The sequence below is a fragment of the Coregonus lavaretus genome (assembly GCF_964263955.1).
Source record: "Coregonus lavaretus genome assembly, chromosome: 28".
In the NCBI taxonomy this organism is placed as follows: domain Eukaryota; kingdom Metazoa; phylum Chordata; class Actinopteri; order Salmoniformes; family Salmonidae; genus Coregonus; species Coregonus lavaretus.
In genome coordinates this window covers 33,801,835-33,826,254 of record NC_140015.1, presented here as the reverse complement: position 1 = coordinate 33,826,254, position 24,420 = coordinate 33,801,835, and the positions used below count along the sequence as shown (strand labels likewise).

Genomic DNA, 24,420 nt, shown 5'->3' with positions numbered 1-24,420 from the left:
TTAAAATACAATATTAAAAAAGTATGCTTTTTCATCATAGTCCTATATTTATTTGTATATTGCGTGTACTCTAAGGCAGAAGTCTACCCAAGAACGATTACATTTTAATTACATTTTATTTTAATTCGGATTTTTGAGGATTTCAGTGGAAATCTGCTGCCCCACCCTCCCACTCTCGATGGGTTAGTATGTCTTATCTCTCCTTAAACTTTATAAAATGAGGTTCACTACCCAAGGCGCTACTGACAAATCTAGAAAGGTATGGCAGGCTTTCATCTCATTTGTAATAAGATCCACATCTCTGGCTATTGAGTGACTATAGATAATTTAGGTTAGGAACCTAAAGGTGTCCGTGCAAATCTATAGGTGAATGAGATACATGTGTTCTTTACACAGCTAATCAGAGAAGTATTTGTGAGATTGGGGTTGTGAAAAAAAAGTATGACTGTGTATATACACTGAGTATACAAAACATTAAGAACACCTGATCTTTCCATGACATAGACTGACCAGGTGAATCCAGGTGAAAGCAATGATCCCTTATTGACTTCAAGCACTTCAATCAGTGTAGATGAAGGGGAGGAGACAGGTTAAATAAGGATTTTCAAGCCTTGAGACAATTGAGACATGGGTTGTGTATGTGTGCCATTCAGAGGGTGAATGGGCAAGACAAAATATTTAAGTGCCTTTGAATGGTGTATGGTAGTAGGTTCCAGGCACACCGGTTTGTGTCAAGAACTGCAACGCTGCTGGGTTTCCCGTGTGTATCAAGAATGGTCCACCACCCAAAGGACATCCAGCCAACTTCACACAACTGTGGGAAGCATTGGAGTCAACATGGTCCAGCATCCCTGTGGAATGCTTTCGACACCTTGTAGAGTCCATGGTCCAATGAATTTAAGCTGTTCTGAGGGCAAAACATGTTCTCTGTTTTGCTCTATGGCCTCCAGAAGCCCCACGGAACTCATCTGAAGGTAACCCATACAAATGAATGTTAGTATGGAGGTAGTTTTGTGGCAACAAAAATAAGGGGTTGAATATGTGTCAAAAAAAAACTACATTTTCCTGAGCTTTCTTATATCTCCTAGATATAGGACAGACACTTCAAAACCTTATTCCTTGTAATAAAATGTTTTGATACCTAAAGCGGTCTTAAAATTCAAAATCAAATAGCTATAGAATCCAGGTGAAAGGTATGATCTCTTATTGATGTCACTTGTCACTTTTGGAGAAATGTCCTCTGGTCTGATGAAACAAATATAGAACTGCTTGGCCATAATGACCATAGTTATGTTTGGAGGAAAACCTTGCAAGCCGAAGAACACTATACCAACCGTGAAGCACGGGGTGGCAGCATCATGCTGTGGGGGTGCTTTGCTGCAGGAGGGACTGGTGCACTTCACAAAATAGATGGCATCATGAGGAAAGAAAATTATGTGGATATATTGAAGCAACATCTCAAGACATCAGTCAGGAAGTTAAAGCTTGGTCGCAAATGGGTCTTCCAAATGGACAATGACCCCAAGCATACTTCCAAAGTTGTGGCAAAATGGCTTAAGGACAACAAAGTCAAGGTATTGGAGTGGCCATCAATAAGCCCTGACCTCAATCCTATAGAAAATGTGTGGGCAGAACTGAAAAAGCGTGTGTGAGCAAGGAAGCCTACAAACCTGATTCAGTTACACCAGCTCTGTCAGGAGGAATGGGCCAAAATTCACCCAACTTATTGTGGGAAGCTTGTGGAAGGCTACCCGAAACGTTTGACCCAAGTTAAACAATTTAAAGGCAATGCTACCAAATACTAATTGAGTGTATGTAAACTTCTGACCCACTGGGAATGTGATGAAAGAAATAACAGCTGAAATAAATCCTTCTCTCTACTATTATTCTGACATTTCACATTCTTAAAATAAAGTGGTGATCCTAACTGACCTAAGACAGGGAACTTTTACTAGGATTAAATGTCAGGAATTGTGAAAAACTAAGTTTAAATGTATTTGGCTAAGGTGGATGTAAACTTCCGACTTCAACTGTATATGATCTGTCTCAATGTAATCAAGGTATGAAATTATTATGGTATTGTCAAATATAATATCTGCTTGGGCTCACTTGCGGTCAGTGTGCAATGTAAAAATGATAACAATTATGTTCAGGCCCAATGACCATCTGCTCAAGAAAAAACCATCCTGCGGCTAAACGTAGATGCCTACCCTCCTGGTCTAACCAGTGTGGAAATACACTTTTGGCCCAAACTCTCTCCTCTGCAATATTGCCTCAAAAATTGCCGGTGTATCATGGGCTTCCGATGTGCTGCCATTATGGGTGGCTGATTAAGTCCAAACTCGGCAAACAACACACAACAGTCGAAACGTAGGTTACTTTCTGTCAAAAAGGTGTGATTGCTGAGGGTTGTGAAACAGGGTTAGTTAACATATGATGTAAAGTCTGGTTGAACCTGACCCAGGAGGCAGGACTTAAATCCTGCCTGTGATCATTGACAATTCGTAATCCTACATAGCTCCCTGTTAACCAGCAAGGGAATAGACAACTTGTCTCAAAAGAGCTAGGGGGAATTTGGAGAAGAAATGGTATAGAGGAGGTGTGTTACTTTTTGGAACAGTCTTTTCACTCACGGGGTACAGTAGATCACCCCCAGAAGCCTTTGCAAGGGTCTATCTTTTGATATCTATTAGGGCTGTCAAAAATAGCGCGTTAACGACGTTAATTAGTTGTTTGCTGTTAATTACGTCAATTTTTTTAACGCATTTCACGCATGCGCAGTGTGACAAATTATTCAGGTCAGGAAAGTGGTTGGGAGCTAGAGGCGAGATGGAGCAAGGTGAGCAAAGTGGGCCTATTGACGGATTCAAATATAAAAAGAATGATGATGGTACAGTTAACAAGTACAAGGTTATTTGCAAGATTTGTAAGAAGGAGTTTCAATTTCACCGGAGCTGTTCAAGCTTGAAGTACCATGTCAACGCCAAACATGCGTTTGCTGGGCCGTCAGATTCAGCAAGTGGTTTGCGCCAGACCACGCTGAATGTTTGCAGGCAATTAACAAAATCAACCTCAGATAATTTGACCAACACAATAGCAAAATGGATTGCAAAGGATTGTAGACCCATTAGCATTGTAGAAGACTCAGGTTTCCTTGATGTTTTGCAAGTGGCGTCTCAAGACTCATTCTATAAGCCACCGTCAAGAGCCACAGCCAAAGACAAATATTATGGTGTGTAGTTTGTTTCAGCTTGATTTAAAACACCATTATTTGGCTGTGTTAATAAACAGACATAATATGAAAATTATGTATCTGTGTCCTGTTATTTATCTTTTGGTATGCATTTCAGAAAAAAAATGGTTAGGATTCAGGTGTAATTGCAAATAGTGATTAATCATGATTAATCCACTGAAAATTCTGATTAATTTGATTAAAAATTTTAATCATTTGACAGCCCTAATATCTATATGAGCAGGGCATATCATAGCGGTTTATCCTTGCTGTTAACCTACACTATATATTACATTACTGTTCATGTAGGCACAAAACTCTCTCACAGATCTTTTCAAAGGCTCTCAACTTACTTAATTGTCTGCTGATGGTTGATATTCAAACTGGTTAGGTAGGTTTAGACTCCCAGAGTATTCACACCTGAGTAAAGCCAGTGTGTCTATGTGTGCGGGTGACTCAACACTATACACGTCAGATACTAAAACGAGTGAAATTACTACAGCACTTAACCAATAAGAGTCTAAGCCCTGCCTAAGCCGGGGGGTCTAAGCTATATGGAATTGTTTTAAGAAAGTCATACCAAAGATCATTTAGCTATTGGATTTAGAATTTTAAGACCCCTTGAAGTATCAAAAAAATATGGAAGAAAATAATTATATGAAAAGTTGTGGGGGTCTTTACTGCTATAAACCCATACAAACGCATTGAATAACAGATTCACTACATGGAACAACAGATAATCCCCCAAAAAAATCAAAAGGAAGTTTGTTCTGAAGTGTCTGTCCTATATCTGAGAGATATAAGAAAGATCAGGATTATTATTATTTTTTATTTTTTTTACATGTATTTAACCCCTTCTTTTTTGGCACTAAGCAGTGTAAGCCCTGTGTAAGGGGGGGGGGGGGGGGGTCCGTCCTAAAGGAGGTTTGTTCTGTCCTATATCTGAGAGATATAATAAAGGCCAGATGAGTTTTTTTTGTTGTTGTTTTTTAAACATTTTTGGCACTAAACAGTCTCCAGATAAACAGTGCCTTCAGAAAGTATTCATACTTATTCCACATTTTGTTGTGTTACAGCCTGAATTCAAAATTGATTAAATATTTTTTTTTTCTGACCCATCTACACACAATAACCCACAATGACAAAGTAAAAACATGTTTTTAGAAATGTTTCAAATGTATTGAAATTTAATACAAAAATATCTAATGTACATAACTATTCACACCCCTGAGTCAATACTTTGTAGAATAATAAATAATAATATGCCATTTAGCAGACGCTTTTATCCAAAGCGACTTACAGTCATGCGTGCATACATTTTTGTGTATGGGTGGTCCCGGGGATTGAACCCACTACCCTGGCGTTACAAGCGCCGTGCTCTACCAGCTGAGCTACAGAGGAAGCACCTTTGGCAGCGATTACAGCTTTCAGTCTTTCTGGGTAAATCTCTAAGGGCTTTCCACACCTGTATTGTGCAACATTAGCACATTATTATTTTAAAAATTCTTCAACTCTGTCAAATTGGTTGTTGATCATTGCTAGACAACCATTTTCAGGTCTTGCCATAGATTTTCAAGTAGATTTAAGTCAAAACTGTAACTCGGCCACTTAGGAACATTCACCGTCTTCTTGGTAAGCAACTAGGTTATTGTTCTGCTGAAAGGGGAATTCATCTCCCAGTGTCTAGTGCAAAGCAGACTGAACCAGGTTTTCCTCTAGGATTTTGCCTGTGCTTAGCTCCATTCCGTTGATTATTTATCCTGAAATACTCCCCAGTCCTTAACGATTAAAAGCATACCCATAAGATGATACAGCCACCACTATGCTTGAAAATATGGAGAGTGGTACTCAGTAATGTGTTGTATTGGATTTGCCCCAAACATGACACTTTGTATTCAGGGCAAAAAGTCAATTGTTTTGCAGTATTACTTTAGTGCCTTGTTGCACGTTTTGGAATATTTTTATTCTGTACAGGCTTCCTTATTTTCACTTTGTTAATTAGGTTAGTATTGTGGAGTAACTACAATATTGTTGATCCATCCTCAGTTTTTGCCTATCACAGCCATTAAACTCTGTAACTGTTTTAAAGTCTCCATTGGCCTCAGGGTGAAATCCGAGCAGTTTCCTTCCTCTCCAGCAACTGAGTTAGGAAGGAAGGAAGCATGTATATTTGTAGTGACTGGGTGTACTGATACACATCCAAAGTGTAATTAATAACTTCACCATGCTCAAAGGGGTATTCAATGTCTGCTTTTTTTACCCATCTACCAATAGGTGCCCTTTTTGTGAGGCATTGAAAAACTTCCCTGGTCTTTGTGGTTGAATCTGTGTTTGAAATTCACTGCTCGACTGAGGGACCTTACAGATAATTTTATGTCTAGGGTACAGAGATGAGGTAGTCATTCAAAAATCATGTTAAACACTATTATTGCACACAGAGTCCATGCAACTTATTAGGTGACTTGTTAAGGAAGTTTACTCATTTACTTATTTAAGCTTGTCATAACAAAGGGGTTGAATACTTATTGACTCAAGACATTTCAGCTTTTCATTTTTAATTCATTTGTAAAAACAAATTAAAAACATAATTCCACTTTGACATTATGGGGTATTGTGTGTAGGCCAGTGACAAAAACTCTCAATTTAATCCATTTTAAATTCAGGCTGTAACACAACAAAATGTGGAAAAAGTCAAGGGGTGTGAATACTTTTTGAAGGCACTGTACTTTTTTTCTTTTTTTCAACTGGTGACCTTCAGACGAGTCTTGTGAGGCCTGTGGGCGTCCTAGCGCAAAACAACCGACATGTACACTACCGGTCAAAAGTTTTAGAACACCTACTCATTCAAGGGTTTTTCTTAATTTTTTACAATTTTCTACATTGTAGAATAATAGTGAAAACATCAAAACTATGAAATAACACATATGGAATCATGTAGTAACCAAAAAAGTGTTAAACAAATCGAAATATATTTTAGCCACCCTTTGCCTTGATGACAGCTTTGCACACTCTTGGCATTCTCTCAACCAGCTTCATGAGTAGTCACCTGGAATGCATTTCAATTAACATGTGTGCCTTCTTAAAAGTTAATTTGTGGAATTTCTTTCTTCATCTTAATGCGTTTGAGCCAATCAGTTGTGTTGTGACAAGGTAGGTGGGGTATACAGAAGATAGCCCTATTTGATAAAATACCAAGTCCATATTATGGCAAGAACAGCTCAAATAAGCAAAGAGAAATTACAGTCCATCATGACTTTAAGACATGAAGGTCTGTCAATACGGAACATGTCAAGAACCTTCAAAGTTTCTTCAAGTGCAGTCGCAAAAACCATCAAGCGCTATGATGAAACTGGCTCTCATGAGGACCGCCACAGGAATGGAAGACCCAGAGTTTGGCCTAGAGTCATTGTCGGGCTGTCTCATGGTCTGACAAACACCATTCTAGCTCTGTCACCTTTCACCTTCGACATAAAAACAGATATCTCTAGCTTAAACTGACAGATTTCTATGGATATTTTATTTTAATGCTAATTAGATTTCCACAGGGGAGCAGACATCGACTTTAAGGTGTAAAGAGCTGCAGTCAGTTTCAGAATGGGTGGCAAGAAATAAGTTAAATATTTCAAAAACTAAAAGCATTGTATTTGGGACAAATCTTTCACTATACCCTAAACCTCAACTAAATGTTATAATGAATAATGTGAAATTGAGTAAGATGAGGTGACTAAACTGCTTGGAGTAACATTGGATTGTAAACTGTCATGGTCAAAACATGTTGATGCAACAGTAGCAACACTGAACAAAAATATAAACGCAACATGTAAAGTGTTGGTCCAATGTTTCATGAGCTGAAATAAAAGACCCCAGAAATGTTCCATACTCACAAAAAGCTTATTTCGCTCAAATTCTGTTCACTAATTAGTTTACATCCCTGTTAGTGAGCATTTCTCCTTTGCCAAGATAATCCATCCACCTGACTGGTGTGGCATATCAAGAAGCTGATTAAAAACCATTATCATTACACAGGTGCACCTTGTGCTAGGGACAATAATAATAATATGCCATTTAGCAGACGCTTTTATCCAAAGCGACTTACAGTCATGTGTGCATACATTTTTACGTATGGGTGGTCCCGGGGATCGAACCCACTACCCTGGCGTTACAAGCGCCGTGCTCTACCAATTGAGCTATAGAGGACCACCCTATAAAAGGCCACTCTAAAATGTACAGTTCTGTCACACAACACACTGCCATAGATGTCTCAAGCTTTGAGGGAGCATGCAATTGGCATGCTGACTGCAGGAATGTCCACCAGAGCTGTTGCCAGATAATTTAATGTTCAGTTCTCTCCCATCAGCCACCTCCAATGTCGTTTTAGAGAATTTGGCAGTATGTCCAATCGGCCTCACAACGGCAGACCTCGTGTAACCACTCCAGCCCAGGACCTCCACATCCGGCTTCTTCACCTGCGAGATGGTCTGAGACCAGCCATTGGACAGCTGATGAAACTGTGGGTTTGCACAACTGAAGAATTTCTGCACAAACTGTCAGAAACCGTCTCATGGAAGCTCATCCGCGTGCTCGTCGTCCTCACCAGGGTTTTGACCTGACTGCAGTTCGGCGTTGGAACCGACTTCAGTGGGCAAATGCTCACATTCGATGGCCACTGGCACTCTGGAGAAGTGTGCTCTTCATGGATGAATCCTGATTTCAACTGTATTGGGCAGATGGCAGACAGTATGGCATAGTGTGGGCGAGTGGTTTGCTGATGTTAACGTTGTGAACAGAGTGCCCCATGGTGGCGGTGGGGTTATGGTATGGGCAGGCATAAGCTACGGACAACGAACACAATTGCATTTGATCGATGGCAATTTTACTGCACAGAGATAACGTGACGAGATCCTGAGGTACATTGTCGTGCCATTCATCCGCCGGCATCACCTCATGTTTCAGCATGATAATGCACGGCCCCATGTCACAAGGATCTGTACACAATTCCTGGATGCTGAAAATGTCCCAGTTCTTCCATGGCCTTCATGCTCACCAGACATGTCACCCATTGAGCATATTTGGGATGCTCTGGATCGACGTGTATGACAGCGTGATCCAGATCCCGCCAATATCCAGCAACTTTGCACAGCCATTGAAGAGGAGTGGGACATGTGGGACTGCATGAGGCAAATGGTGATCACACCAGATACTGACTGGTTTTCTGATCCACACCCCTACTTTTTTTTTAAAGGTATCTGTGACCAACAGATGCATATCTGTATTCCCAGTCATGTGAAATCCATAGATTAGGGCCTAATGTATTTATTTTAATTGACTGATTTCCTTATGTGAACTGTTATTCAGTAAAATCTTAGAAATTGTTGGATGTTGCGTTTATATTTTTGTTCAGTGTAAGATGGGGAGGAGTCTGTCCTTAATAGAGTGCTGCTCTGCCTTCTTAACAACACTATCAACAAGGCAGGTCCTACAGGCCCTAGTTTTGTCGCACCTGAACTACTGTCCAGTCGTGTGGTCAGATGCCACAAAGAGGACTTACAATTGGCTTAGAACAGGACAGCACGGCTGGCCCTTTAATGTACACGGAGAGCTAACAAGTGGAGGAGAGATTGACTTCATCCCTACTTGTTTTTGTAAAAAGTATTGACATGCTGAATGCACCGAGCTGTTTAAACTACAGCTGGTGCACAAAATCAAATACTAAGGAAGTCTCAAGGTTTTGCTCGCCTGAGGTAGAGTATCTTATGATAAGCTGTAGACCACACCATTTACAAAGAGAGTTTTCATCTATATTTTTCATAGCTGTCTATTTACCACCACAAACCAATGCTGGCATTAAGATTGCACTCAATGAGCTGTATAAGGCCATAAGTCAACAGGAAAACGCTCATCCATAGGCAGCGCTCCTAGTAGCCAGGGACTTTAATGCAGGGAAACTTAAATCCGTTCTACCTCATTTCTACCAGCATGTTAAATGTGCAACCAGAGGAAAAAAAACTCTAGACCACCTTTACTCCACACACAGAGACGCATACAAAGCTCTCCCTCGCCCTCCAATTCGCAAATCTGACCATAACTCTATCCTCCTGATTCCTGCTTAAAAGCAAAAACTAAAGCAGGAAGCACCAGTGACTCGGTTAATAAAAAAGTGGTCGGATGACGCAGATGCTAAGCTACATGACTGTTTTGCTAGCACAGACTGGAACATGTTCCGGGATTCTTCAGATAGCATTGAGGAGTACACCACATCAGTCACTGGCTTCATCAATAAGTGCATCGATGATGTCGTCCCCACAGTGACCGTACGTACATACCCCAACCAGAAGCCATGGATTACAGGAAACATCCGCACTGAGCTAAAGGGTAGAGCTGCCGCTTTCAAGGATCGGGACTCTAACCCGGACGCTTATAAGAAATCCCGCTATGTCCTCCGACGAACCATCAAACAGGCTAAGAGTCAATACAGGACTAAGATTGAATTGTACTACACCGGCTCTGACGCTCGTCAGATGTGGCAGGGCTTGAAAACTATTACAGACTACAAAGGGAAGCACAGCCGCGAGCTGCCAGTGACACAAGACTTCCAGACGAGCTAAACCACTTCTATGCTCGCTTCGAGGCAAGCAACACTGAAGCATGCATGAGAGCACCAGCTGTTCCGGATGACTATGTGATCACGCTCTCCGTAGCCGATGTGAGTAAGACATTTAAGCAGGTCAACATTCACAAGGCCGCAGGGCCAGACGGATTACCAGGACGTGTACTCTGAGCATGTGCTGACCAACTGGCAAGTGTCTTCACTGACATTTTCAACATGTCCCTGACTAAGTCTGTAATACCAACATGTTTCAAGCAGACAACCATAGTCCCCGTGCCCAAGGACACTAAGATAACATGCCTAAATGACTACCGACCCATAGCACTGACGACTGTAGCCATGAAGTGCTTTGAAAGGCTGGTCATGGCTCACATCAACACCATTATCCCAGAAACCCTAGACCCACTCCAATTTGCATACCACCCCAACAGATCCACAGATGATGCAATCTCTATTGCACTCCACACTGCCCTTTCCCACCTGGACAAGAGGAACACCTACGTGAGAATGCTATTCATTGACTACAGCTCAGCATTCAACACCATAGTGCCCTCAAAGCTCATCACTAAGCTAAGGATCCTGGGACTAAACACCTCCCTCTGCAACTGGATCCTGGACTTCCTGACGGGCCGCCCCCAGGTGGTAAGGGTAGGTAACAACACATCTGGCACACTGATCCTCAACACGGGGGCCCCTCAGAGGTGCGTGCTCAGTCCCCTCCTGTACTCCCTGTTCACCCATGACTGCATGGCCAGGCACGACTCCAACACCATCATTAAGTTTGCCAACGACACAACAGTGGTAGGCCTGATCACCGACAACGATGAGACAGCCTATAGGGAAGAGGTCAGAGACCTTGCCGTATGGTGCCAGGATAACAACCTCTCCCTCAACGTGACCAAGACAAAGGAGATGATTGTGGACTACAGGAAAAAAAAGAGGACTGAGCACACCCCCATTCTCATCGACGGGGCTGTAGTGGAACAGGTTGAGAGCTTCAAGTTCCTTGGTGTCCACATCACCAACGAACTATCATGGTCCAAACACACCAATCTACAGATTTTCCATATCTGTCCCCATCACTAGTAAATTTCAATGTTCGCACAAACATAATAAAACTATCTAGTTTATGTTTTTTTCAGGGCCTTTACCACACTGCTGAATTTCCTATTTACTACTGAACAATCATTCAGACAAAACACGAAAGTTGTAATACAATCTGTATTGAAGTTATTCTATACTGAGAACAAGCATATACACTTTTCTGAAAGATTTTGTTGTTGCTGATGTGATAACAAAAAACAAATCTATTCTGTTTAATACATTTTTACATTGTGAAAATCTGTTGTATAATTGTAGCATTTAAGTTGTTTTTACATCATTTAGCAGACGCTCTTATCGAGAGCGAAATACAGTAGTGTGCATACATTCTTTTAAACTTTTTCATACTGGTCCCCTGTGGGAAAGAAACCCACAACTCTGGCGTTGCAAGCGCCATGCTCTACCAACTGAGCCACCTTGTTAATGTACTACCAAGCAGAATACACTTTTTTGTAGAATACACAACGTGTATTGTTATGTCAGTCACTGACAGGCACTCAATTAGCCCATGTCTGCTAACATTTTTATAGATTGCTAGGTAAGTATCATGGCCGAATTACTGACCGGGCACGCAAGGCTCTCCCATGGCAAAATGTGTAGCATTTGAGGGAATTAGCTTTAAAATTGCAACATTTTCTCTCTGCCCCCATGGAATAACATGTAGAACCAAGGCTTGATGATTATCGAGGCCGGGAGTGTTGGAAATATTTTTCAAATACTGAGAAACTATCATTCGCAATGGATGTAAAAAAACAGAATTAGTTGACTTGTGTGAGGCGAAGAAAAATGAGTGGTGTATGTTGGTGAGTTAAGACAATCAGAAATAAGACATTGCTAAATGGGCACTTTCCTACATATGCATGCATTCTAGAGAGAGACGCACATGCCATACTCTTTTGGTCCAGACAGTATCAGGTACATTGTCTACACATACTGCGACAAGAGGGGCGCTATTTCGCTCGCTCGGATGCTTTAACTGAGATCAATGCGTCTTTTTGTTGGCGAGCGTCTCAGTAAAATAAATGATCTATATTTTATTTGAACGGGCAAGGAGGTACGGTGCGATGGGCCAGGCCCCCTAAGGCCCGCCCATAACGCTTGCCCTGGATTTAATTTGTAATCAGATCCACATCTCTGGCTATTGAGTGACTATAGATTATTTAGGTTAGGAACCTAAAGGTGTACGTGCAAATCTATAGGTGAATGAGATACGTGTGTTCTTTACACAGCTAATCAGATAAGTATTTGTGAGATTGTGGTTGTGAAAAAAAAGTATGACTGTGTATATATTAAGTTATGACTACCTATATAGGATTTTTATTTGAAGACACATGGGTTTGCCCTGCCCTACAGCCACATCACCTCTGACATCTGCCTTTAACAAAATGTCTCACTGCTAGGCTATGAGGGAAATATACGCTCCCAGCCCTCTGGTCTATAACAAAACTAACATAGACATTCCATGGATGTCAGGGGACAGATGTGCCATGAGGCAGAGCATCAACGTATTTCTGAGTTTTATCATATTTGTACATATGCAAGTTTGTTTATGGCTGTATCTGTAACCTGTTTTTGCAGTCATGTTCATACTTGCTCATGGTATCAAGCGGTTGTGGATGAACCGTGATTTCAGGTATACTCTCAGAGTATAACATCCCACAGTCTATGCAGTCCCTCCAGGATTCCGTTATTCTGCGAATGCAAATTATTTTAGCAAAATCAACAATACCCTGCATATTATGCAAAATGTCAGAATTCCAGCAACAAAATCAAGCATTCTTCCCGGCAAAAAATAATAAAAATCCCAGCAAAATTCTGGAAGGATTATTATTATTATTATTATTATAATTTGGAATCAATAATATCACAATTAAGTTGACATATTAATATATTGTACGTCTACATGTTTGAGTAATGGGCAAGAAGTGCAATCACGCAATGGGGATTAAAAAAATAAAATAAAAACGAGTGACTGACTGTACACCCAAATAGGATGTTCATTGTTGGACTAAAGAAATTCAGCTCAAACTTCCTTTAATTGTCAACAGTCTTGGGGCAATTGTAGTCTTTTGACTGTAGAAAAACAGGGATGTCTAGTTGTCCCAGGTGAGGCAGGCAGCATGCAAGGGAGGGCCAACTGTGCAGGCGCCTTACCTAGTCGGTCTGCAAACAGAGATACTGGATATAATGAGGAGATGCTTGTGTCTCCGCCCTAACAATGGGATTCGTTGTCCACAGCTGGAGTATGTTACCAAGCAGGGGCAGCGGCCTGGGTCCTGGAGGCTCTTTCCCCTATTCCTCTGTTTGGATCGGTGGATACATCTCGTTATTTGAATACTTTTCTGAATATTCAATGAGGGGTGTTGACGTCAACCGCCTGTATTCAAATGATTGAGACGCTAGCCTCATGAATATGCATAGATGTCTCGAATTTCAACAGGGACAACTCTGATATAATGTGTTTTTCTCTCAAAGTTGCAGGTATGTCACGTGTATCACACTTGTATCAGTAAACTCATAGCAACCCAAGCATTGCCAAACTTCTACTTGATCAACTGTATATAAACTGTATGCCCACTGTATATTTGTATATCCACTGCTCATCCTTTTATAACTCTATTCTCACTCTACCTAGTTATATATAATGTATGTCAACTTTGTTTAAACTCCTCTGTCTGTAGTCTGTCTCTAAATGTTATCTATCATCACTAATATCACCAAGTAAAATTCTGAGTATGTGCAAATGTACTTGCTGAATAAAGGTGATTCTGATTCTGATCAAATACGCCTATCTTATCAAATAGCAAAACATTTTTATCTTGACAAAATTCGACAATCGCATTGGCCCCCATAAAAAAAAAACATCTGAGTTGCACAATGATATGCAGAAAGACCTACTGGAGATGCATTGTTTAGCTCCTCCTCTGAGGTTGTACCCTCCACCATCTCATCTTGCCCCAATAGGGCGGGGCTGGGGAGGTTACGCATTCCTTGGGCATCTGGGATGTACTCATTACGTCTTGCAACAGAAACGTTTACCGTTTAAGAACAAAACAGAAGCAAACAGAGCAAACGGAAAGAAACGGGGAGGGACCTAGCTGAATTTGTCCAATATACACTTTCGTTTTCGTTGCAAAACATTTATTTTTGCAACTGACGAAACATTTTGCAACAGAATCGGCGTAATGATGTCGTGGAAATTCTCTGAGCACAAACACTTGTTACATAAATGAGCATAGTGTGTCGTGTCTTTTTAGCCCAGTGTAAGGTTTAACAGCTCAGTTTGAAGATGTCTCTTATAGAAGGTCTTCTCCAGACATCAAGCACGGTGACATTGCTGGGGGCTGTGCTGTTTCTCCTTGTCCTCTACCTCCGTTCTTCTGGTTCCAGCTCTGAGGAACAGGGGAAAGAGCCTCCAGGACCCAGGCCGCTGCCCCTGCTTGGCAACATGCTCCAGCTGGATCTCAAGAGGCCCTACCTCACTCTCTGCGAGGTAAGATGAAGTGCTGCTTTGCTTTCAGAGAAAATCATGTTGAGGTTGTTGACATAATCTGTAAGATTGTTTTATCTGATTTATATCGTTTTCTTGCTATTTCACCAGGTTTGAAAAGTTCAGTAAGCAAACTGATATAATGAACTCAGTCCGGCACATTGTACATGCTTTTAGCTGGCAAATGTTTGGTATTTGGGATTTTATTAGGATCCCCATTAGCTGTTGCAAAAGCCGCAATACAGAACAGTAATAGATAAGAACAGATCAAGGACAGAACTACATACATTTGTTTAATGTTCTATTTTGTAGTGTATACTGTATGTCCTGGGTTCTTGTTAACAAAACAATCCTGGGTTTAAATACATAGAGTATTTTAAGTATTTGTTTTTGACTCTTTTCTGTGTTTTTTGTGTGAGTGTTTTCTAATACACAGCTGAAAACAACTACTTCAAATAGAAACATAAATAAATAAATAAAATAAAGTAGTTATACATACATCCCAATACTTTCCAAATGTATTTCCAATAAGAAACTTTGTCTAAATACTTATTTTGAAATGTTTATGTAAGTGAATAGTATTTGAACACAGGTCTGCCCTCAACTGTAACTGTAAACCACTGTCTTCAGGCTGTTTCTTGACTGAAACATGTTTAACAAGCTGTATGTGATGTCCAGTTTTGTGCTTATTCATATATCATTACGAGACATAACTGAGTCTATGGTATACTTTATGTATGCTTTATCTGTCCAGCTTTCCAAGAAATATGGCTCCATCTTCACGGTTCACTTTGGACCCAAGAAAGTGGTTGTTCTGGCTGGATACAAGACGGTCAAGCAGGCACTGGTCAACCAGGCAGAGGACTTTGGGGACAGGGACATCACTCCTGTTTTCTATGATTTCAACCAAGGACATGGTAATAATATTTTACTCTTATTCTTAAAGGGATAGTTCACTCAAATTACAACATGTCTAATTGGTTTCCTTACCATGTAAGCAGTCTATGAACAATCTAAGACAACAATCCATGCTTTGGTTTTGTTTACCTGGCCACTGTCTCCAAATACTAACTTGTCCAAAATCCAATACAAATCAATGTCATCCATATTAGCATGTTTTGCCTTTCATGTCCAAATCATCTTAAAGTAATTGTCCAGTGTTTCCAGATTTCTATGAAATATGACCTATAATTAATTACAATATGAGTGAAATAGTTTTACTTCCAAAAAATGGTAAATCATGTTAAAAAGCAGATTTTCTGTGTTGGAATGCCCCAACAAGAGAATGGTGTGAGCATGTACTGGTCATAAAAAATATTCATGTGAGTAGACCACTGATTGGCCAGTTCTTTCTCCTCAGGAGGATGACATCATCCTCTATGAGGAAATAGCAAGCATTTTTAAACGGTCTGTTTGAAAAGGGGTATTTGACGTGTTTGTTGTCCAATTTATACTTTGGCGAAAAATACGAGTATACTGTAAGATCTCAACAATATTGTGGGTATGAGTTAACAAATTATGAACTTTTAAAAGTGAGATTTTCGGCCTCCCGAGTGGCGCAGCGGTCTAAGGCACTGTATTGCAGTGCTTGAGGCATCACTACAGACCCGGGTTCAATCCTGGGCTGTGTCACAGCCGGCCGTATCCAGGAGAGCCATGAGGCGGCGCACAATTGGCCCAGCATCGTCCGGGTTAGGGAGGGTTTGGCCGGCCGGGATTTCCTTGTCCCATCGCGCTCTAGCGACTCCTGTGGCGGGCCGGGCGCATGCATGCTGACTCCGGTCGCCAGTTGTTTCCTCTGACACATTGGTGCGGCTGGCTTCCGGGTTAAGTGTACAGTGTGTCAAAAAGCAGGGTCGTGTTTCGGAGGACGCATGGCTCTCGACCTTCGCCTCTCCTGAGTCCGTACGGGAGTTGCACCGATGGGACAAGACGGTAACTACCAATTGGATATCATAAAAAGGGGTAAAAGTACCACAAAAAAAACTAAAACATTAAAGTGAGATTTTCACTGGACAGTTACTTTAAAGCAACTCTATTGAGCTACACAATATATTTTTGACAATTTGAGAGGATTTGGATATGAAATGCATTACAAGCTATTGAAAGTATTTTTCTAGCCTGATTGCTCCGTTCACCATTTTGTTTACTAATGTATCAGTTTGGACCAATAGGGTGTTTGGAATAAGCCAGAAAATGTCTGGTCCAATCAGGCCGTCCTCTGATTGGTTGAAAGTGATCCAATTGCTAACAAGTTAGTTTTGAATAATACCACAGATTTGTCACATTTGACTGTAGGCTCAAACAGTTTCAATGAGGAGGAATGCCAGAAAGATACTTGAGGTGAAATAGAATGGTGAACGCAGCGATCTGCCTGGTTCCACAATTCCAACAAATGGTCTTATTCTAATCCTCTGCAAATAATATACATGTCTATGATGACTTAACTGGTTAGATTATCATTACCAGAAAGGTTGCAGGGATCATTTGGAAAATTATGAATTTTCTTGGTACATTTTAATTATTAAATGGCATATTATAGTAAATGGCATATATTTTATTACTGTATATATTATTATTATTATTATTATTATTATTACACTTTGAATTGTCATGGAAACGAACTACCTTCTTTACAGGGATTCTGTTTGCCAATGGAGACTCATGGAAAGAGATGAGGCGCTTTGCCCTGACGAACCTTAGAGACTTTGGGATGGGCAACAAAGGGAGTGAAGACAAAATCTTAGAGGAAATCCCTTATCTGATTGAAGTGTTTGAAAAACACGACGGTAAGAGCAATATAGGTATCTCTACACTGTAGTAGTAGAAGTAGCATGATGTATTTCTAGGTGATTTATAGGTAAAAAATCTGGCTATTTAAATCATATTATTACTAAATAGCTAATTGGCTTGTTTAGTGATCGTGTGGGTTCTGGAAAGCTTGTTTTGCAATTGATTTCAATGTTTTGTCTATCACAGGTCAGGCATTTGACACCACCCAGCCTGTGATTTATGCTGTCTCCAACATAATCTCGGCCATTGTCTATGGCAGCAGGTTTGAATACACTGACCCCCTATTCACAGGCATGGCAGATAGGGCCAATAAGAGCATACGCCTTCTAGGCACCGCATCAATTCAGGTACAGTCTGCTTATTCAGGCCACTCTGTTTTGACTCCCTTTTCTCAATAAATCATGTATGTTTCAGTGTTTTTAAACTGAAATATCATAATTGGATAAGTCTCCACTCCCCTGAGGGAATACTTGGTGGCAGCCATTACAGCTGTGAATCGTTTTCATTAAGATTCTATCAACTTTGCAAGACTCTTTGGGCAACATATAGCCATCATTTCTGTCAAAATTGCTCAATATCAGTACATTTGGTTGGGGATCATTGATGGACAGCGATATTTAAACTTTGTCTCTGATTTTTTTAAAGCAGATTTAAGTCAGGACAGGCTACACCACTCAGGAACACTCGACATCTCTTGGAAAGCCATTTTGGTGTGTCATTTACATAAAAATGTGTGTAATTGTCCCTCAGAAAAATAGAACCTTAGCCCAGGGTTAGGTTTTCAGAAGACTGAGGTATTTCCTTTCATCCTAACAAACTCTCCAGACACATAACATGATGCTGCCACCACAATACTTTAAAACACAAAGGGATAACAACATTGCATTCATTCCATATTACTGGCCTGTGAAAAGAAAGAAGCCTGTGTTAAGAAAATCCACTCCAAATCATCCATTCTGTTTGCAACAAGGCTTTTAAATAACACTGCAAGACAACACGTCAAATCAATTAACTTTTTGGCCTAAATTAAAAACTACAGGGTTGGGTCAAATCCAATGCATTACAACACAGAGTGAAACCCTCTCTATTTTTAATTATTGTGTTGGCAGCATCATCCTAAAACAAATGATAGTCCCACTAAGCCCAAACCAGATGGAATGGCATATCGTTGCAGAATGCTGTGGGAGCCATGCTGGTTAAGTGTGCCTTGAATTCTAAATAAATCACAGACAGTGTCACCAGCAAAACACCCCCACACCATAACACCTCCTCCTCCATGCTTTACGGTGGGAACTACACATGCGGAGATCATCCGTTCACCCACACCGCGTCTCACAAAGACACGGCGGTTGGAACCAAAAATCTCCAATTTGGACTCCAGACCAAAGGACACATTTCCACCGGTCTAATGTCCATTGCTCGTGTTTCTTGGCCCAAGCAGGTCTCTTCTTCTTATTGGTGTCCTTTAGTAGTGGTTTCTTTGCAGCAATTCGACCATGAAGGCCTGATTCACACAGTCCCCTCTGAACAGTTGATGTTGAGTCTGTGACTTGAACTCTGTGAAGCATTTCTTTGGGCTGCAATTTCTGAGTCTGGTAACTCTAATGAACTTATCCTCTGCAGCAGAGGTAACTCTGGGTCTTCCATTCCTGTGGCGGTCCTCATGAGAGCCAGTTTCATCATAGCGCTTGATGGTTTTTGTGACTGCACTGGAAGAAACTTTGAAAGTTCTTGAAATGTTCCGTATTGTCTGACCTTCATGTCTTAAAGTAATGATGGACTGTCGTTTCTCTTTGCTTATTTGAGCTGTTCTTGCCATAATATGGACTTGGTCTTTTACCAAATAGGGCTATCTTCTGTAGACCCCCCCCCCTACCTTGTCACAACACAACTGATTGGCTGAAACGCATTAAGAAGGAAGGAAATTCCACAAATTAACTTTTAACAAGGCACACCTGTTAATTGAAATGCATTCCAGGTGACTACCTCATGAAGCTGTTTGGGAGAATGCCAAGAGTGTGCAAAGCTGTCATCAAGGCAAAGGGTGGCTATTTGAAGAATCTCAAATATAAAATATATTTTTGATATGTTTAACACTTTTTTGGTTACTACATGATTCCATATGTGTTATTTTATAGTTTTGATGTCTTCACTATTATTCTACAATGTAAAAAAATTAAGAAAAACCCTTGAATGAGAATGTGTCCAAACTTTTGACTGGTAGTGTATGTATTTAATGTAGTTTATTTATAAAATGTATATGTAATTTATATGTATATATTTAATAATATAATTATAGTTATCTGGTGTGTATAATATGTTATGTAATACTGTTATAAGTAATTTATTCAAGCAGATATTAAAATATAATGTTATGCCTATTCTACCTGTATCTCTGTATAGATGTATAACATGTTTCCCTGGTTGGGTCCATGGATAAAGAACCTGACGAGTCTGAAGGAAATTGTTGTCGATATGAAGATGGAGGTGGGAAAGCTGGTGAGGGGCCTGAAGGAGACTCTGAACCCTCAGATGTGTAGAGGCTTTGTGGACTCGTTCCTTGTCCGAAAGCAGACCCTGGAGGTATGAAGAGTTAATGCAGAATCTGCATCTCACTCATACATAACTAAGTGTTGCATCGATATTTCTCAGTAGAACTATACAGAATATTATACATTTCTATGACACCCTGTGGTGCACTTGGATACTGCAGCAGAACACAACTAACTTGAATTGTCCAGCACTAACATGTATGCATATGACTGAATGCCAGATGAGGGGGGATAGAACTAGAGTTTTCTCCTTATCATCAGAATCACATGTAAACTCACACAGTTCCTCAAGCTGCTTTAATAGAATGTGTTGATTATCTGTGAATAACGTACAACAGCTCCTTAAGCAACTGTTGTGCATAATAATATGTCATCTGAGGGTCTGTTTCTGTTAGGAATCTGGCAATATGGATTCTCTCTACCATGACAACAACCTGGTAATTAGTGTTACAAACCTGTTTGGTGCTGGTACCGACACCACCGGGACAACCCTACGCTGGGGTCTGCTGCTAATGGCCAAGTACCCTCACATACAGGGTAAGGATTTATATAAACACAAACGCACACATTCACTGAGACAAAACACTGAGGCACTCATGGTGTTACAAGTTGTAAACATTGGCAAAGGGACAACTTGAAGCAGAGGTTATGAAACTAGATTTGGATGGCTGGGTTAATAAAGGTCAAACATTAACCCAGGTTTATAAGTTTCACTGCAGTAACTCCAAACCCTCCCTCCTTTCTTCCTCAGACCGGGTCCAGGATGAGATCAACAGGGTCATAGGAAGTCGTCAGCCCTTGGTAAAGGACAGGAAGAACCTGCCCTACACTGATGCAGTGATCCATGAGATCCAGAGACTGGCCAATATTGCACCCATGGCCATCCCTCACACCACCAGCCGAGACGTTACCTTCCAGGGATATTTCATCAAGAAGGTCAGATACTGTACATGGCTGTCTAATAAAATAAATTAAATAAGGCTGAAATTATTGTAATCCACTCGTTCGGAGTGTGCACTTCATTTATGAAACAAGTTTAATCACTTTTACTCTGAATATAACAGTGTCCTACGCTTCACTCTCACTGCAGGGGACATCTGTGATTCCTCTACTGACCTCTGTCCTACAGGACGATAGCGAATGGGAGAGCCCCCAAACGTTTAACCCCGCCCACTTTCTGGATGAGCAGGGAGGATTTGTCAGGAAGGACGCCTTCATGGCCTTCTCTGCAGGTATATGAACTTCATAATTTGTATGAAAATGTATGCACTCACTAACTGTAAGTCACACTGGATAAGAGTGTCTGCTAAATGACTAAAATGTAAATCATTTAGCAAATTATTTCATTGCAAGAAGTAGAGAAATTGTGGTAGCGTTTTGGACAGACTTCATGCTATTTTCTATATCTTTGGTCTCTCTCGCAGGTCGTAGGGTGTGTCTGGGGGAGGGTCTGGCCAGGATGGAGCTCTTCCTCTTCTTCACCTCCCTCCTGCAGCACTTTAGTTTCTCTCCTCCTCCTGGAGTAACAGAGGATGATCTGGACCTCACACCATCCGTGGGGTTCACCCTCAATCCTTCCCCTCACCAGCTGTGTGCTGTCAGCCGCATCTGAGATGAGTCTGGGCTCAACGTACGTTACTAATAGACTCTCCCAGCCAGATACTAAATAGTTCATACAAAATAATAATTTGGTGAGGGCTTATATTTCTCCTGTTTCACACATACAGTGCCTTGCAAAAGTATTCATCCCCCTTGGCGTTTTTCCTATTTTGTTGCATTACAACCTGTAATTTAAATGGATTTTTATATGGATTTCATGTAATGGACACACACAAAATAGTCCAAATTGGTGAAGTGAAATGAAAACAATTACTTGTTTTTAAAAAAATCAAAAAAATAAATAACGGAAAAGTGGTGCATGCATATGTATTCACTCCCTTTGCTATGAAGCCCCTAAATAAGATCTGGTGCAACCAATTACCTTCAGAAGTCACATAATTAGTTAAATAAAGTCCACCTGTGTGCAATCTATGTGTCACATGATCTGTCACATGATCTCAGTATACAGTGGGGAGAACAAGTATTTCATACACTGCCGATTTTGCAGGTTCTCCTACTTACAAAGCATGTAGAGATCTGTAATTTTTATCATAGGTACACTTCAACTGTGAGAGACGGAATCTAAAACAAAAATCCAGAAAATCACATTGCATGATTTTTAAGTAATTAATTTGCATTTTATTGCATGACATATGTATTTGATACATCAGAAAAGCAGAACTTAATATTTGGTACAGAAACCTTTGTTTGCAATTACAGAGATCATACGTTTCCTGTAGGTCTTGACCAGGTTTGCACACACTGCAGCAGGGATTTTGGCCCACTCCTCCATACAGACCTATCAAATACTTGTTCTCCCCACTGTATATACACCTGTTCTGAAAGGCCCCAGAGTCTGCAACACCACTAAGCAAGGGGCACCACCAAGCAAGCAGCACCATGAAGACCAAGGAGCTCCCCAAACAGGTCAGGGACAAAGTTGTGGAGAAGTACAGATCAGGGTTGGGTTATAAAAAAATATCAGAAACTTTGAACATCCCACAGAGCACCATTAAATCCATTATTAGAAAATGGAAAGAATATGGCACCACAACAAACCTGCCAAGAGAGGGCCGCCCACCAAAACTCACGGACCAGGCAAGGAGGGCATTAATCAGAGAGGCAACAAAGTGACCAAAGATAACCCTGAAGGAGCTGCAAAGCTCCACAGCAGAGATTGGAGTATCTGTCCATAGGACCACTTTAAGCCGTACACTCCACAGAGCGGAGCTTTACGGAAGAGTGGCCAGAAAAAAGCCATTGCTTAAAGAAAGAAATAAGCAAACACATTTGGTGTTCGCCAAAAGGCATGTGGGAGACTCCCCAAACATATGGAAGAAGGTACTCTGGTCAGATGAGACTAAAATTGAGCTTTTTGGCCATCAAGGAAAACGTTATGTCTGGCGCAAACCCAACACCTCTCATCACCCCGAGAACACCATCCCCATCATGCTGTGGGATGTTTTTCATCAGCAGGGACTGGGAAACTGGTCAGAATTGAAGGAATGATGACCTTTTAATGGCGTCAGACCGAGGCTCTGCATCTGTCCTCGTGCTACTAGACCTTAGTGCTGCCTTTGACACCATCGATCACCACATTCTTTTGGAGAGACTGGAAACCCAAATTGGTCTACACGGACAAGTTCTGGCCTGGTTTAGATCCTACCTGTCGGAAAGATATCAGTTTGTCTCTGTGAATGGTCTGTCCTCCGACAAATCAACTGTACATTTCGGTGTTCCTCAAGGTTCCGTTTTAGGACCACTATTGTTTTCACTATATATTTTACCTCTTGGGGATGTTATTCGAAAACATAATGTTAACTTTCACTGCTATGCGGATGACACACAGCTGTACATTTCAATGAAGCATGGTGAAGCCCCAAAATTGCCCTCGCTAGAAGCCTGTGTTTCAGACATAAGGAAGTGGATGGCTGAAAACTTTTTACTTTTAAACTCGGACAAAACAGAGATGCTTGTTCTAGGTCCCAAGAAACAAAGAGATCTTCTGTTAAATCTGACAATTCATCTTGATGGTTGTAAAGTCGTCTCAAATAAAACTGTGAAGGACCTAGGCGTTACTCTTGACCCTGATCTCTCTTTTGACGAACATATCAAGACTGTTTCAAGGACAGCTTTTTTCCATCTACGTAACATTGCAAAAATCAGAAATGTTCTGTCCAAAAATGATGCAGAAAAATTAATCCATGCATTTGTTACTTCTAGGTTAGACTACTGCAATGCTCTATTTTCCGGCTACCCGGATAAAGCACTAAATAAACTTCAGTTAGTGCTAAATACAGCTGCTAGAATCCTGACTAGAACCAAGAAATTTGATCATATTACTCCAGTGCTAGCTTCCCTACACTGGCTTCCTGTTAAGGCAAGGGCTGATTTCAAGGTTTTACTGTTAACCTATAAAGCGTTACATGGGCTTGCTCCTACCTATCTTTCCGAGTTGGTCCTGCCGTACATACCAATACGTACGCTACGGTCACAAGACGCAGGCCTCCTAATTGTCCCTAGAATTTCTAAGCAAACAGCGGGAGGCAGGGCTTTCTCCTATAGATCTCCATTTTTATGGAACAGTCTGCCTACCCATGTGAGAGACGCAGACTCAGTCTCAACCTTTAAGTCTTTACTGAAGACTTATCTCTTCAGTAGGTCATATGATTGAGTGTAGTCTGGCCCAGGAGTGTGAAGGTGAACGGAAAGGCTGGAGCAACGAACAGCCCTTGCTGTCTCTGCCGGGCCGGTTCCCCTCTCCACTGGGGTTCTCTGCCTCTAACCCTGTTGCAGGGGCTGAGTCACTGGCTTGCTGGTGCTCTTTCATGCCGTCCCTGGGAGGGGTGCGTCACTTGAGTGGGTTGAGTTACTGACGTGATCTTCCTGTCTGGGTTGGCGCCCCCCCCCTTGGTTTGTGCTGTGGTGGAGACCTCTGTGGGCTATACTCGGCCTTGTCTCAGGATTGTAAGTTGGTGGTTGGGGATATCCCTCTAGTGGTGCGGGGGCTGTGCTTTGGCGGAGTGGGTGGGGTTATATCCTTCCT

At 41.1% G+C, this 24,420-nt stretch overlaps 1 protein-coding gene across 1 annotated transcript; it reads left to right on the top strand.

Annotated features, from left to right (window-relative positions):
• The first annotated feature begins 13,967 nt into the window (after positions 1 to 13,967).
• Positions 13,968 to 21,623, top strand: LOC311104472 (cytochrome P450 2K1). Its single transcript, XM_084146323.1, has 9 exons — positions 13,968 to 14,433; positions 15,185 to 15,347; positions 17,070 to 17,219; positions 17,410 to 17,570; positions 19,627 to 19,806; positions 20,171 to 20,312; positions 20,527 to 20,711; positions 20,866 to 21,007; positions 21,200 to 21,623. The coding sequence occupies exons 1-9, from the start codon at positions 14,230 to 14,232 to the stop codon at positions 21,385 to 21,387; spliced, it is 1,515 nt and encodes a 504-aa protein (XP_084002449.1). The 5' UTR covers positions 13,968 to 14,229; the 3' UTR covers positions 21,388 to 21,623.
• Positions 21,624 to 24,420: the final 2,797 nt, after the last annotated feature.

Bases quoted from the DNA above. Each gene is read 5' to 3' on its own strand.
- LOC311104472 (XM_084146323.1), top strand. From the start codon at position 14,230: ATGTCTCTTATAGAAGGTCTTCTCCAGACATCAAGCACGGTGACATTG. The intron at 14,434-15,184 runs GTAAGATGAAGT...TTATCTGTCCAG, and splicing joins CCTACCTCACTCTCTGCGAG to CTTTCCAAGAAATATGGCTC. The intron at 17,571-19,626 runs GTACAGTCTGCT...ATCTCTGTATAG, and splicing joins TAGGCACCGCATCAATTCAG to ATGTATAACATGTTTCCCTG.